Source organism: Malaclemys terrapin, chromosome 11, assembly GCF_027887155.1.
Source record: "Malaclemys terrapin pileata isolate rMalTer1 chromosome 11, rMalTer1.hap1, whole genome shotgun sequence".
Classification (NCBI taxonomy): domain Eukaryota; kingdom Metazoa; phylum Chordata; order Testudines; family Emydidae; genus Malaclemys; species Malaclemys terrapin.
Window position 1 is genome coordinate 52,333,092 of NC_071515.1, and position 16,159 is coordinate 52,349,250.

The window sequence follows — 16,159 nt, forward strand, 5'->3', positions numbered from 1 at the left end:
CATCAGTGAGAAGTCTGCTGTGCCTCACCACACAAATGAAATACTTCAATCTAGTCTATCAGTATTTCCAAGAAACTGTATCACCATAGTATGTTGGTACCAAATCTAATGGTTACATTATTGATTTAATGTCTTCACAGCGTGTACCATCCAATGCCTCATGGGAGCAAGCTATGAAAATGATCATTAATGATCCTAGATACAGGTACTGCTTCCTCTCTTCTCTTTAATCTACATTGTTTGTCACAGACATAATGTATATATGCTTTGCCCTCATCAGTGTCGTATTTGAGCACTGAAATAGGATTTGATCAAATACTGACAGTTCCTACACCAAGCCAGTTTTCTTTTTTTTGAGTCTGACCTCTTATTAAAGTAGCAACATAACTTGGGAGCTGAATATGTTCACCAATGAACAATGGAATGGTACATGGTCTTAAAGCAAAGATGTATTAGCAGTACTAACTAGAGTTAAACTGATAGATGGTCTTCACATTTTTAAAAATCTTCCCTGAAATAGGGGTTTATGTTTGTTATAATGGAGATGCTGAGAACTTTTTGGGCCATATTTTCAAAAGAGCTCATTGCTCTCATTGGGAGCTGTTGGGTGCTGAACAGACTTGAAAATTTGGCTCTATACTTAATGACCAAAATGCAGCCTGAAAGTAAGACCTCTTATGAGGCTATTTGGTAGTATTTTATAAGAAAAGTTACTTTGGCTTAATAGACTTTATTTAAAGACATGAAAGCAGATACAATAGCCTGAGTATTAATGTAGTTCTGTAATGTAGGCTTCGCTTTGTTTCACCACACTTCTATTAACATTAGTGTTTGTATTTTATTCTGTATGTAAATAAATTTGCATTACTACTTTTATTTTCTAATTCCCATTTTGTGTACTTAAAATCTTGTTTTTCTTGCTGTTCAGTGCATTGGCAAAGTTGAGTGAAAAAAAGCAAGCCTTTAATGCTTACAAAGTCCAGACGGAGAAAGAAGAAAAAGAAGAAGCAAGATCAAAATACAAAGAAGCTAAAGAATCCTTTCAACGTTTCCTTGAAAACCATGAAAAGATGACATCTACAACGAGATACAAGTAAGATCAACTTAATGTACCACAATGACCCATCACCGTTTCAAGTTCAACCTTAAATTTACTTGGCTTGGTCTCTGGTGAACATGAACCTTTGTATAACGTTTCGTCTTTGAAAAATCTAAAGGCTTGTCTGCACTTAAAGCGCTACAGTGAAGACACTACCTACGCTTCTCCTGTCAGCATAGGTAATCCACCTCCCCATGAGGTGGTAACTAGGTCAACAGGAGAATTTTCCTATTGATCTACTGCTGTCTACACCGGTGGTTAGGTTGGTTTAACTGTGTTGTTCAGGAATGGATTTTTCGCATCCTGAGCGATGTTGTTATACCGACCTAATTATCTGTTGTAGGACCAGGTCTTTAAACTACAGTATGATGGTGCATAAGTGGAGCTGATAGTATTTGAGTTCAAGTATCTAGAAACGAAGGTAATACGTTACGCCATATTTTTATTTAAAAATAAACACAATCTTTCCTATAAATTACATTTTAATCTTTCTGTTTCCTAGTATGGTGCTGTTGTGTTAAATTTCATTTTTTGTTCAAGAAAACAGTAGAATACTTAGGGAACGTCTGCACAACCACTTGTGCAATACTCCAGCAGGCCACGCAGTAACTGTCCATGCGGACCCTGCTACTGCGTTCTAAAAGTTCCCTAGTGCACATTGACGTGCAGTGCTTACTTTTAGTGCACAGCAGTAGGGTCCACATGGACACTTAGAGCAGGGCATGAGTTAGCACTGTAGATTTATACCCCATTTTGCCACTCAGTAAGCTTTGGTGCAGACATGCCCTTAGTGGCCTTTCCCATATCACCTGGCTGATAACTGGAATGAGCCAGACAAGTTACAATTCTTTTCTCACAATAATGAAAGAAATATATAATAGGAATAAAACTGAGGTTAGTTACATTGTTTTTTAATTACTTGGCAGTGTCATGTAAGAATTAATGTTACTACTATCAGTATAAAAACATAACTCTTTAATTTCTGTAATGCTTTGTCCAAAGAGAACTGTTATTTTTCTGACCTACAACCGTAAGAGTTCAGAGTGGGAAAAATTCTTTGTCATGTATAAATTGTAAAACTAATCTGAAAATAGTTCTTGATCCCAGTTACCATTGCTGGTATTCCTGATGCCACAAATGATGAAGTTTCATGAGCAGTAAGTTCAGTGCAGAAGATTGCAGACAACTTTCTTTATGCTGGTTTGTTGCAGAAGAATATTTTAGTATTTAATTTTTAAAATAATATGTAAATCACTGACAAACTGCTGTCTTATAAACAGATCTTTTGTAAGGTTTGTTCCCCATCAAATGAATTGATTCTATAATCCCAGTTAGTTTGTTTTTGTAGACAACTTTTAAGTTGTCAGCGAAAGATTTAGGGAAGATTAATGAATTTTTTTTCAGATGGAGCTAATTTTTGGTTCGTTAGCCCTTACAGTGTTCCTTTTAACAATGAAAGCAATAAACTTTAGCTTTAATTCAAAATGTAAATTGTAGGCTTACCTCATGCATTCTGAGATGCAGAGGGTTGTCAGTATAGGGGGCCCAGGTTGTGAATTTGCTTCTTCTGGTGTACTGTCAGATCCAGAGATTTAGCCATTTTGGCATGATACAAGGCTAAACCTTTGCCTAATCCAAAGCATTGTCTTTATTTTTTCTTAAGATCAACTTTGTTTTATAAAGCTTCTTTTCCTACACGGTGCCCCTTAGATGTCACAACTACCTATTATTAAAATATATAAATTTGCAATAAAATTGTATTGGTGGAGAATCACAACATAGCATGAAACCTGTTGTCACCCTTAATGTTTTTAATCTTTATGATTTATTCTTTTTTAGTGTTCTAATTCAAACAGCAGCTTTATGGACAGGGTGAACTCTATTAATTTGTATGTTGTCTGAGATTAACGGTTTTTGCATGAAGATAAAGTGCACAGTGCATTTGTATTTTTGCAACAGTAAGAGTGCTTACTTGCATTTTTTTCTTAAAGTAAATATTCATGTAGGCAAAGCAAAAAAATCCGTGCTGGTCTTTTTTCTAAAATGCGAAAGCGGAAACCAATAGACCAAGTTTAGGGAGGCAGGGGTGGAAAACTATTCCTACTCACCTCTTCTGAGTGGGTAGCCTTACCTGTTAAACTTTCGCATTATTTTCTGTGGCATTTTCAACTAAGCATTATTACCTGATAGTACCCATATCCTAATCATTGCTGGTAACTTCTTTTTCTAGCCTATGAATTAGTCTCGTATTTTTTGTGATGGTAGTTATGAACATTAATTTATTCTTATCTCTTCAGCAAAGAAAGCTGTGTGCTGGTATTCCTTTTCCGGTTGACTTTATGGATTGATATGTGAATCTTGGTTTAGTATTCACATGAGACAGTTGGCCCCAGGATCAATGTGAAGTACAATTTTTATAAAACATTTTATAGTGCAAAGCAAAATCATTGCTGAATCCTATGGCACTATTAACTTGTTCTAATTAAACACTTACTTCAATTCCAAAGGCTTTCTTTACTTCTGACTTTTTACTTAGGTGAACATATTTGCTTGAGCAGTAAATACAAGTTAGTAGACCACTAAAAAACTTGAATGTCTTCCAGTGGTGTGGGTGTTACATTGGTTTGTTTCTCTAGGACTTGTAAGAATAAAAATACAAAATCTAACACCACCACCCCTCACTCTGTTGCACCCTGCTTGTTAATAGGAACAATTAAAATCAGAGAAATAGATGTCTTAAATTTTGGAGACTTTTCAGGACTTTGTGTTCTGAAGACTCTAAGTGTGTGTATGTTCAAAATAGTTTCTAGCTCTGCTAGTTGTGAAGATAGTGGGATTTGGTTTAAGTGTGAAAATGTGTACCTTATTGGCTGCATAGTTACACAGGAGCATAGTACCAAAAGAGATCAGTACTCATCCTGTTTATTCCCATATACTGATAACTTTGAAGCCAAAATACAGATTTTTAAGGCTAGAAGGCACCCTTGGATTCTCTAATCTGACCTCCTGTATATTATGAATTAAAATTGAATTGAAATGGGGTGTATGAGTGTGAGTGTGTGAGAGAGAATAGTAAGATTCTAAATTTAGTTGGGATTTGTATATTGTGCCTGTCAGTCTTTTAGGCTTGTAATCAATATTACCATACAACCCCCTGCCCCCCAAAAACCTCAGCTAAGTAGTCATCCACACTTTAGCTTCTTTCAGTGTTGCCACACACTGCTACTGGTAAAACAGGTGACTCTTGTATTCAGTTCTGAGTGTCACCAAATCCAGGCTGTAGCAGACTAAGGCCTGGTGTGCATATAAAGTTGCAGTAGTTTAACTAAAGGTGCAGTGTTGCACTGTTTTAACTCAATTGATACAACGTTTCTGTATGGCTATTCTCTTATATTGTTTTAAATATGGCTTACATCTGTTTAACAGGGGCACTCTTAATCAATGTAAGTGTCAACCACAAAGTTGCACCAGTTTAACTTTATCTGGAAGTCAATAATTGGGAGCCATTGCAAGTGATGTAGCATAGGTGTTAAGGACTGCGCCTGGATGCCCAAACAGAGTCATCCAGGCCAAGCCATTACCACTAGTCCCAGATCATTTTACAGCAAACACCCCCACACACACCCCAATATTTAAAAAGGCTCTAGAGGTGTTCCCGGCAATTACAGACCGGGAAGTCTAACGTCAGTACCGGGCAAATTAGTTGAAACAATAGTAAAGAATAAAATTGTCAGACAGAGAAGAACATACAATTTCCCTTTACAGAAACCATGTTGACTTTTGCCCAAAAATGTATCTTACTAATCTATTAGAGTTCTTTGACGGGATCAACAAACATATGGACAAGGGGGATCCAGTGAACAGTGTACTTAGATTTCCAGAAAGCCTTTGACAAGGTCCCTCACTGAAGGTTCTAACGTAAATTAAGTTGTCATGGGATAAGAGGGAAGATCCTTTCATGAATTGAGAACTGGTTAAAAAACAGGAACAAAGGATTGGAATAAATGGTAAATTTTCAGAATGGAGAGGGGTAAATGGTGGTGTTCCCCAAGGGTCAGTCCTAGGACCAATCCTATTCAACTTGTTCATAAATGATCTGGAGAAAGGAGTAAACCGTGAGGTGGCAAAGTTTGCAGATGATACTAAATTGCTCAAGATAATTAAGACCAAAGCAGACTGTGAAGAACTTCAAAAAGATCTCACAAAACTAAGTGATTGGGCAACAAAATGGCAAATGAAATTTAATGTGGATAAATGTAAAATAATGCATGTTGGAATAAATAACCCCAACTATACAACTAATCAGGAAAGAGATCTTGGAGCCATCGTAGGAAGTAAATAAACCTGTTTGAAGTAATATGCACAACTTGACCCAAAGAGAGAGTTTTACCTAAATGTTTCCAGCCAAAATGTGAAGCTTTGTGTAGATACTACCACCGCTACATTTAAATCAGTATGTGCCAATAAGTGAGTATGTGTATCTTTTTTTGGTGGATTTTTCTATATACAGAAAAGCTGAACAAATGTTTGGTGAGATGGAGGTCTGGAATGCAATATCGGAACGTGATCGTCTTGAAATTTATGAAGATGTCTTGTTCTTTCTGTCTAAAAAAGAAAAGGTAATTATTTTTCTTTTAGTTTTCAAGGTTTATCTCAGAGAAAACAATTTAATCTGAACCTATTGAAGAAAGTAAAGAATTTTCTAGGTTGTTTTGAGTCTAACTTTTCTCTTGCCAGTGACTTAGGAAACCCCATTTAGAACTGTTTCTCATTGTACAGTATGTAATTATCACTTCCCTGAAATAGGCTTGCTGACTGCAAGTCTATTAACTTCATTTTCCCACAAAGAACAATCTGTTCAATGTGGATATTGCATAAATTTATATAATGGCTTTTATTCAAAAGTGCTTTATCATACTCTGTACTACGTATTGAAACAAATTATGGGCCAGAACCTCAGCTGGTATAAATTTGCATGTTTCCATTTACATAGCTGAAAAATCTGATTTTATATATATAGTATATAGCACCTGTTCAACTGTGCATACTATCACTGCACAACATTTTAAGACACAAACTGAAGAACAACATATGTAGTTTAAAAATGAAAGGAGAATTTAGATAGAAATTTCCCTAAACGTAGGTTCTGATCACATATAATCAGCAAAAAGCCTGATAAATTTTTTGCAAGCATACAGACCTTAACCCTGGAGTTATAGAGCTCTGCAAAGCAGCTCTTCCCCCATGGTTCAGCACTGGTTCTTTACACTCTTACAGTGTGTCTACACAGCAGCTGCAAGATACCCATTTACTAACTCTGCTTAAGGTAGCATGCTAAGAATAGCAACATAGCCACAGTGGCTCAGGCTAGCCACCCAAGTATGTACCGCAGTGATCAGGTGGGATTGTATTCAGGCAGCTAGACCAAGCTGTTGCTTGTGCTGTCACGTCCACACTGCTGATTTTAGCATGTTTGCTTGATTAGAGCTAACGAATGTACTTCAACCTGAGCCAGGAATTCACCGCCCAGCTGCTGTGTAAATATACACTTAGGACAGTGGTCCCCAAACTTTTGAGGGTTGCGCCTCCCTCTTACCCCTATCCCCCATGTGCTCCCTCCCCCCCGGAGTGGGGCTGTGGATTGGAGGGGGGGGGGGCCAGCGGCGTGAAAAGGGGTAAGGGGTCCAAGGCTGGGGGTGGGTATAGGGCCAGGAGTGGGGCTAGGGATGGAGCTTCAGCCTGGCCCTGGTGGGGGTTAGCAGCTGGGTCCATGGCCAGGTGTGGCTCTGCTTCCAGGCTGGGAATGGAGTCGCGGCCAGGGGCTGAGAGAGGGGGCAGGGCTTGGAGTGGAGCTGTAGCTGGGCCTTTGTGGGGGCTGCCAGCCAGGCCCCAGCCAGATGTGGAGCCACAATGTGGCAGGGGGCAGGGCCAGAACAGATCTGGGGCCACAGCAGGGCTGGGTGGTGCTCCCTTCCCACCTCCTGAATGTTCCTCGACGCTCCCCTAGAGGGGTGTGCCCCACAGTTTGGGGACCTCTGCCTTAAGGTCTGTCTACATAGCTCAAGTAAGCTAGCCCACATGAGCTAACTCGAGTTAAAATAGCAGTGAAAACATAGCGATTTGGCTTTTAACTCGTCAAATTCAATCTCAAATTCCCCATAGGCTTTAATTTGAGCTGCTAATATGATTTTTAAAAGCAGCATTGCTATGTCTTCGCTGCTATTTTAACCTGAGTTAGCTGTTGCAGATTAGCTAACCTGAGATAACATTTTGTGTGTGTGCGTCCATCCCTACCTTAAAGAAGAGTGCCACCACTGTATCATCAGTAGTCTGGAAGGTCTGGCGTCTCTAGCCCGGAGGCACTGCCATGGACCCTAGAAGTCCAGGCAGTTGTTGATTGAAATTGATATGATTCTTGCTAATTTCATTGTTGCTATTCACTGAATCAGAAAAAAGGGCAAATTTTGAAATACTGAAATTTCCTGTGAAAACTGAGTTTTGGCCAGCTCTAAATGTGGTAAGATTATGGACAAGGTTGTGTGGCCATGGAGTCAAGTGATTTTAAAATCTATATAGATTATTTACTGTTTATGTGTCCAAAATTTGTCATTTTCTTTGTATATAATCAGAGGGTGATACTGGATCTTATCTGATGTGGTACTTTAGGAAAATTAATGCATGACTGATTTATTTATTTATTTTGCCCTGACTACTCACTTTAGGAGCAAGCCAAGCAGTTACGAAAGAGGAATTGGGAGGCTTTGAAAAACATATTGGACAACATGGCTAATGTAACATACTCTACCACTTGGTCGGAGGCCCAACAATATCTGATGGACAATCCTACATTTGCAGAGGATGAAGAACTTCAGAGTAAGGGGCGGCGGGGGCATGTAGGAATGTCTTGAAGAGGGCGTGGAACTGGTTTAGTGATTATAAATAGTGTGGTTTGTTTTTTGCCAATTCAGCAACTACTAAATAATGCCAGCTGCCAGCAACTTATGTGAAATCCTAGAATCATAGGACAGGTCCCCTGTACTCGTGGCAGGACTAAGTATTATCTAGACCATTCCTGACAGGTGTTTGTCTAACCTGCTCTTAAAAATCTCCAATGATGGAGATTCCACAACCTCCCTAGGCAATTTATTCCAGTTCTTAACCACCCAGACAGTTGGGAAGTTTTTCCTAATGTCCAACCTAAACCTCCCTTGCTGCAATTTAAGCCCATTGCTTCTTGTCCTATTCTCAGAGGTTAAGAAGAACAATTTTTCTCCCTCCGCCTTGTAACAACCTTTTATGTACTTGAAAACTGTTATCATGTCCCCTCTGTCTTCTCTTTTCTAGGCTAAACAAACCTAGTTTTTTCCATCTTCCCTCATAGGTCATGTTTTCTAGACCTTTAATCATTTTTGTTGCTCTTCTCTGGACTTTCCCCAATTTGTCCAAATTTTTCCTGAAATGAGGCATCCAGAACTGGACACAATACTCCAGTAGAGACCTAATCAGCACGGAGTAGAGCGGAAGAATTAAGTCTCCTGTCTTAACATCCTGCTAATACATCCCAGAATGATGTTCACTTTTTTTTTGCAACAATGTTACACTTTGTTTATAGTCCACTATGGCCCCCAGATCCCTTTCCGCAATACTCCTTCCTAGGCAGTCATTTCACATTTTGTAGGTGTGCAACAGATTGTTCCTTCCTAACTGGAGTACTTTGCATTTGTCCTTACTGAATTTCATCCTATTTATTTCAGACTATTTTTCCAGTTTGTCCGGATCATTTTGAATTTTAATCCTAGCCTCCAAAGCACTTGCAACCCCTCCCAGCTTGTTATTGTCCGCAAACTTTATAAGTGTACTTGCTATACTATTATCTAAATCATTGATGAAGATATTGAATCAAACTGGACTCAGAACTGAACCCTGTGGAACCCCACTCATTATGCCCTTCTAGCATGACTGTGAACCACTGATAACTACTCTCTGGGAACGGTTTTCCAGCCAGTTTTGCATCCACCTGATAGTAGCCCCATCTAGGTTGTATTTTCCTAGTTTATTTATGAGAAGGTCATGTAAGACCGTATCAAAAGCTTTACTAAAGTCAAGATATACTATGTCTACCGCTTTCCCCCTGTCCACAAGGCTTGTTACCCTGTCAACGAAAGCTATCAGGTTAGTTTGACATGTTTTGTTCTTAACAAATCCATGCTGACTATTACTTATCACCTTATTATCTTCTAGCTGTTTGCAAATTGATTGCTTAATTATTTGCTCCATTATCTTTCTAGGTACAGAAGTTAAGCTGACTGGTCTGTAATTCTCTGGGTTGTCCTTATTTCCCTTTTTATAGATTGGCACTATATTTGCCCTTTTCCAGTCTTCTGGAATCTCTCCTGTCTTCCATGACTTTTCAAAGATGGCTAATGGCTTAGATATCTCCTCAGTCAGCTCCTTGAGTGTTCTAGGATGCATTTCATCAGCTCTGGTGATTTCTGTTCAGTTCAGATAGTGTTTTGGGAAGTGGACACCTAATGTTATGAATAATCTTTTTTGTAATGTCAGTAGAAAGGCAGTGGAGACCAAATCATCCTCTTCCCTGCTAGGTTGTTCTCCGCTCTGGGATTTGGAGCTATAGTTGACAATGAATACCAAGTATAGCAGCCATGTCCTATACCTTGCCCTCAAGTAGACCAGGGCGAGATCATGTCTTATATGTCTTTCTAGAAAGTGCGGTCTAGGCGTCATTCTCCAGCTCCTAGTGCAGACACAATGTAAAGTGTAAGAAGGTAATTTACTGTCCATGACAAAGCAAACCCTGGCCTCCCTATGAAGACTGAATTGGTCCCATATTAGAGAGACAAAGTGGGTGAGGTAATATCTTTTATTGGACCAACTTCTGGTGAGAGAGACAAGCTTTTGAGCCACACAGATCTCTTCTTTAGGTCTTCTGTGTGGCTTGGAAGCTTGTCTCTCTCACCAACAGAAGTTGGTCAAATAAAAGATATTACCTCACCCACTTTGTGTCTCTCATATCCTGTGACTGACATGGCTACAACTACAGTTGTCCAGTATTGTTCACAGATCATGGTTCTGGGAATTTATTGAAATATTGACAAATATCCCTTATGCAGTCTTCCCTGTTTCATGTCTGTCTTTGGAAATGTGGGCAATAGCACAGGTGCTATTCTCCTCAGCCCAGTGTTCTTTATGGAAGTCCTGTATTTGTTAATGATTAGGATTCTTCAATATGAGACCAATTCTTCTGTGTAGCTTCTATCTTTCGTCACCACTGGATAATGCCCTCCCATTATTACACTTTAGTGATGAATGAGGAGAGAAGCTGCTAACAGAAAATTATCAGATAAGAAATTTCTCAGTCGGAAATCTTTTCTTTTCTTCTTTCTAGATATGGATAAAGAAGATGCACTGATTTGTTTTGAAGAACACATCAGGGCTTTGGAAAAAGAAGAGGAAGAAGAAAAACAGAAGAGTTTGCTTAGGGAAAGGCGACGACAACGTAAAAATAGAGAATCTTTTCAGGTTGGTGAAACTTTTAAAACTTTAAAATCTAACAGCGTTCAAATATTCCAGACACTTTCATACAGTCTTTTTAAAGTAAGGGCACTAGGTTTTCTTGGCCTGTCTAAAATATACTGATAATTACGTATTCCCCTGTGTAGTAAGTCAATTTCCCCATATAGCAATGAAAGGAGTGACACATTTTAATAAGTAGGAAAATGTAATTGGAATGTCAGAAGAGGGGATAAGGGACTGCCGGGGCAGGTGTTGTGCCTGAAATTATTTTTTAAATTGTGTTTTAACAAATGATTAGTTTCAATTTAATAGTATTTCTTTCAATCATTATAACACGAAGTATGCAAAACACATTTTCAAATATGTGAAAATGGACACTTTTATTCCATCCTATTTTGCAGTTATTTTTGGATGAATTACATGAACATGGGCAGTTACATTCAATGTCTTCCTGGATGGAGTTGTATCCAACTATAAGTTCTGACATCAGATTTACTAACATGCTTGGTCAGCCTGGTAAGACTACTTCCTCTTCCAACAATGTAGAAAGTGATACAGGTACAGAGACTATAGATTTGGGACAAAATAGAAGTGTGATGTTTATTTTCTAATTGATTTTTTAAAAAGTGCAGCTCTTTGGTTAGAGCTAGCTTTTGACTTCTCTAGTTTTTTCATTAGGATCAACTGCACTTGATCTTTTCAAGTTTTATGTTGAAGATTTGAAAGCACGTTACCATGATGAAAAGAAGATAATAAAGGACATCTTAAAGGTGAGGGAAAATGTGCTTTCCTTAATAAGAGGAACCAATATATCATTCAAATTTATTAAACTAATAATGTAACTCTTTGACTCTGGGAGTTGGGATTTCACGTTGCGCTAATGCAGTGTGCATTAGCGCTAACGTGAGAGTTCCTGACCTACCTGGTGCCAAGGAGGTAACTCTCTTGCAGGATAAAGGATTTCTGGTTGAAGTGAATACTACTTTTGAAGACTTTGTTACGGTCATCAGTTCAACTAAAAGAGCTACCACTTTAGATGCTGGAAATATCAAACTGGCTTTCAATAGTGTAAGTTTTAACATTCCTGTATGTTCATATTAAGAAAATTGATTTTAAAAATTTTGTTTTATCAGGGTTTGCCTACACTACCTCTTAAGTCGATGTATATTACATCACTCAGGGGTCTGAAAAAGCCATCCCCCTGCGCGATGTAAGTCACAGCAACCACAACCCATGATATGTCGGTGGAGACACTCTCCCACTGACCTAGCTTCTGCCTCTCATTGAAATGGAGTAATCGTGCCAACGGGAGAGCACTCTCCCATCAGCGTAGCGCGTCTTCACCAGACATGCTACAGCAGCGCATATAGTGCAGTAAAGTAGACTTGCCCTCAGAAACTGAAATATTATTTTCTCTGCATCATTTTAGGTGTATTTTATGAGTACTTCAATAAATATAGTGTGTAAAATATGTTGCTGATTAAGGGTGTATTTCTTGATATTGCCAGTTTTGAGAATTCAGATTGGAGAGGCAGAGTTCTTGTTCAAAATCTAAAGAACTCATCCTAAAGTACAACTGTAGGGTAGGGATTCAACAATGTCTTTGCAGTTGTAAGCTGGTGCTTTCTAATGAACTTGCATTCAATATTGGCAAGTTGTAAAAATCATTATCTATTGTGTCGGACATGGACTTCTTTTCTCAATGTCTCAAATGAACAAATATAAAATTTAAGGTTGACTAATGGAGCAGATAATGTAAATAGGCACAAACAAAATGATTAAATACCAACGTTGAAATATCTTGAGGCAAAACTACATGCTACCTAATTATCACTCTTCATTACTTATGTGGATGTTACTGTCACTTGACTGATTTCATGACTTACTTTCTGTAGTTGCTGGAAAAGGCAGAAGCCCGTGAACGTGAGCGGGAGAAAGAAGAGGCTCGCAAAATGAAGCGGAAAGAGTCTGCATTCAAGAGCATGTTAAAACAAGCTACGCCCCCAATTGAATTGGATGCTGTCTGGGAAGATGTATGTATTGTCACTTTTCACCTTCTCAGAAATATTGTTTGTTAGTGGTGTGGTTTGCATGCAGATATTTTATGAATAAATTGTCATATCTCATAGGCTCCAGCTCAGTGTTATTCCTATCAGTATAACTTACACACATGAAAATAGTTCTGTCCCATCTTTTAAAAGAACTTCCACTGAATTGAGATAATTTAATTTATTTTGCAGTACTATTTTTAACTGAGGAAATGATTATTCTAAAAATATAGTTCCGAGGTGTGAAAGGCAAGCAGTTCACCATAAGTACTTAAAAATCCTATAGTGTTGGTGCTACTTATACAAAAAAGTTGCAGATCATTATGTAGTTCTTTTTCATTTTCATAAGACATTTCTGGCAGGAAAGTTCTTCTGTGTAGATCTGTTTTTAATAGCAGGTGTTCACTATGCTCTTTATTTAACTAATTATTCTGCATCATAGGTTGCATTCTGGTAAAGACCAACATCTATTAGTTATTATCTGGATAGTATTCATATTCTTTTATAAAAAAAATTGTAAATATTGTCATGAAAAACATTAAAGTATTTGGGCACTGTATAAATCGCTCAAAGTTTTGAAGTTAAAATTTAGGAGAAGAGTGAGTACAGTTGGGTGAACCACTTTGGATCAAATGGTGACCTCTTGTATCTTTTCCTCCAATATCTTAATACAGTATGTTCATAGATACTCATTCAACTCACACGTCACATTTTTAATATACACTTCTTTAATTATTAAGTGGTTAGTAAAATTCCTCTAATATATACAAGTAACAACTAGGCTGTAAATGTAATTTGTAATAAATGCCGTGGAAAGTGTCTTCAAAGAATATACTCTGGGTCATATTTAAAGTTTCATTGCTCTTCAATTTTAGAATATGTTTTGAATCAAAATACCAAAGTAATTGGTCTTAGATGTTGGCTAAAGAGACAGCTTCCTTGAAACCAATGTGAACTGCATGCACATGATCAGTGATTGAACTTGGCCTGATACATTGATAGGAGCACAAAAGTTGTCTAAAAATTTCCAACAATTTTGTCCTCGTGCATCTCAAGCAACAGAGTAGATTTTGACAGGTCTTGTATGCAAAAATGCATGCTCTTTAACTGAGAATTAGTTGTACAAATTCACTCCAAGCTGTATTTAGCATTCAGTTACTTTATTTAATCAACTTCTGATAATTTTTAGTGCATACATGGATGCGCCATCTGGGTGAATCACAAGAAAACAAGTATCAGTTATATAGCTAAGTGTGAAGAATCATTGCAATGGAAAACTTCTAAATATTTTATCAAAACCCTGTTAATCATAATCATATTGCTTTTTCCCTGCATTTCCTTTGCTATTGCCGCTCTATCATCAATAGATCTGTCTCTTTATATGAAGTTTGTTTTCCTTCACATCTGGTTCGTGAAGTGATATCACAATCTGCTGTATAAGTGTTTCAAGCTAATAGTGGTGTGTCAAAAGATAGCTCGTCAAATTGTTGACTACAATGACACGTCTAAAAGAAGAGAGCTGCTGTTTCACACACTTAGAATGATTGGAAAGAAAATGTGGGAAAAATGCATTGATTGATTGGAGGTGTTTACCTGACTTTCTATTTATTTGTGTGTGTGTGTGTGTGTGAGTGAACGAGCTTAAGTTTTAAGTGGGGACAGAGCACTACTTATTTTAAGCATAGCAGAAGTGAACTGTTAAAGATGTTCAGTTATAGCCATTAAAAAAAATGAGAATGAATCTAAACTTTATGGCAGAAACATAGGTAGTTATCGGAATATGACAATCTTAATCTTTGGACATTTGGAAGTGTGGGACACGTATACATGAACTTGTTGGGGTGAGGGGTAATTCACCCTGTAGTAGTAAAATATGTTTTTCCATTTATGAAATCATGTTTGTTTTACTTCATTGTTAAACTTACACGTGTGTCTGTCTTTGTGTAGTAGTATTTCATTCTGTGTTATTCCTTTGCATATAGATCAGAGATAGATTTGTTAAGGAACCAGCATTTGAAGACATCACTCTAGAATCTGAAAGAAAAAGAATCTTTAAAGACTTTATACATGTACTAGAGGTAACTTATATATTTTTTCGTAGCACTTTTGTAGCAGTTCTTTTGTAAGAAGAAAAACTTTCCAAAACTGTACTGAACTGTCTTATTTTGTGACACAAATATTAAAGCCTCAGTCTGAAAGTAGTGAAGTGTATTATGGTTAAGCTATTTTCATGTGTTTTATTTTTTTTATTTGTGATTGAGCTGTTTTCATCTAACTTTTCATACACCACATTCTAAAATAGTTACCTTTTGGGCTAAAATTTTCTTACCTATGTAGAGATGAATTTTTTTAGCAAATTTGAATTTTTGAAGGGATTATAACTCAATCTGTCTTAAGCTACAGATGGTTCATTAGGCTGATGTAAACTGCATCTTGTTTTATTAAAATTTGATTTGGTGTTTTGTTTTTTTAAGAGATTTTAAAAACAAGAATTTTGAAACTTCAAATTTGGCATAAAATAGGTCTTAATGAGCAGTACATACTTCGCCAAATTTGGGGGGAGGGCATTAAAATTAGTAATGTTTAAAAAATGCAAGACTAAACATGCATAATGGAAAACTGAAGCTGTTTCCATACATCTTCAAAGTGTGATGCTAAGAGATTCCTGACTCTTTTTTTAATGCTAGATTTTACAGCTTTAACGGTGCATTAATGGCAGTTTCTTTAAATTTAATTTTTAAAAAATGTAATGTTGCATATTAAGAGGTTACAAACAGTAAGATTTCAGATGTTACATTGTTTTAACAAATTGATGTCAGAGAACATGAGTGTCTCTTTTGGACTGGTGCTAAAAATTGGTCAACTTGCTTTGGATTCTTTAAAACAATTATAATGTTTGGATTATTTTATACCACAGCACGAGTGTCAACATCATCATTCAAAGAATAAGAAACATTCTAAAAAGTCTAAAAAGCATCACAGAAAACGGTCTCGCTCCCGTTCGGTAAGACCCTTCTTAGAATAATATGTGAAAGCTACATTTACAACATATTGTCTTGCAAGGTTAATATTGAACTCAGAATGTGCTGTTTAAAGGGCTCAGAGTCTGATGATGATGATAGCCATTCAAAGAAGAAGAGGCAACGCTCAGAATCTAGATCAGTTTCTGATCGTTCTTCCAGTGCAGAATCTGGTAAGATATTTTCCCCTCTCCTCTGTTAAAACAAGCCTTGTCATGATAATGTTGGGTCTTAATGTTTTATTGATACTTATTTACTTTTCCATGTATTTTAGAGAGAAGTTACAAGAAGTCAAAAAAACACAAGAAGAAAAACAAAAAGAGGAGACACAAGTCTGTAAGTACAGCTTTTTATTGGGGCTGTCAAGCGATTAAAAAAATTAATTGTATGATTAATTGTGCTGTTAAACAATAATAGAATACCATGTATTTAAATATTTTTGGATGTTTTCTACATTT

The 16,159-nt window shown here is 37.2% G+C and overlaps 1 protein-coding gene across 8 annotated transcripts in view; it reads left to right on the forward strand.

The window, feature by feature from the left end:
• Window positions 1-16,159, forward strand: part of PRPF40A (pre-mRNA processing factor 40 homolog A) — a 48,448-nt gene that overhangs the window by 23,869 nt on the left and 8,420 nt on the right. For 3 of the 8 annotated variants that reach the window (XM_054044151.1, XM_054044152.1, XM_054044148.1), the window contains exons 12-24: window positions 141-205; window positions 929-1,093; window positions 5,610-5,718; window positions 7,822-7,972; window positions 10,506-10,639; window positions 11,035-11,191; window positions 11,300-11,403; window positions 11,585-11,701; window positions 12,529-12,666; window positions 14,664-14,759; window positions 15,599-15,685; window positions 15,778-15,874; window positions 15,976-16,037. In XM_054044151.1, the coding sequence (XP_053900126.1) occupies window positions 141-205; window positions 929-1,093; window positions 5,610-5,718; window positions 7,822-7,972; window positions 10,506-10,639; window positions 11,035-11,191; window positions 11,300-11,403; window positions 11,585-11,701; window positions 12,529-12,666; window positions 14,664-14,759; window positions 15,599-15,685; window positions 15,778-15,874; window positions 15,976-16,037 (1,482 nt within the window). The remainder of the gene's footprint in view (window positions 1-140; window positions 206-928; window positions 1,094-5,609; window positions 5,719-7,821; window positions 7,973-10,505; window positions 10,640-11,034; window positions 11,192-11,299; window positions 11,404-11,584; window positions 11,702-12,528; window positions 12,667-14,663; window positions 14,760-15,598; window positions 15,686-15,777; window positions 15,875-15,975; window positions 16,038-16,159) is intronic. The other 5 variants (XM_054044153.1, XM_054044154.1, XM_054044150.1 and 2 more) reach the window with 3 other exon arrangements.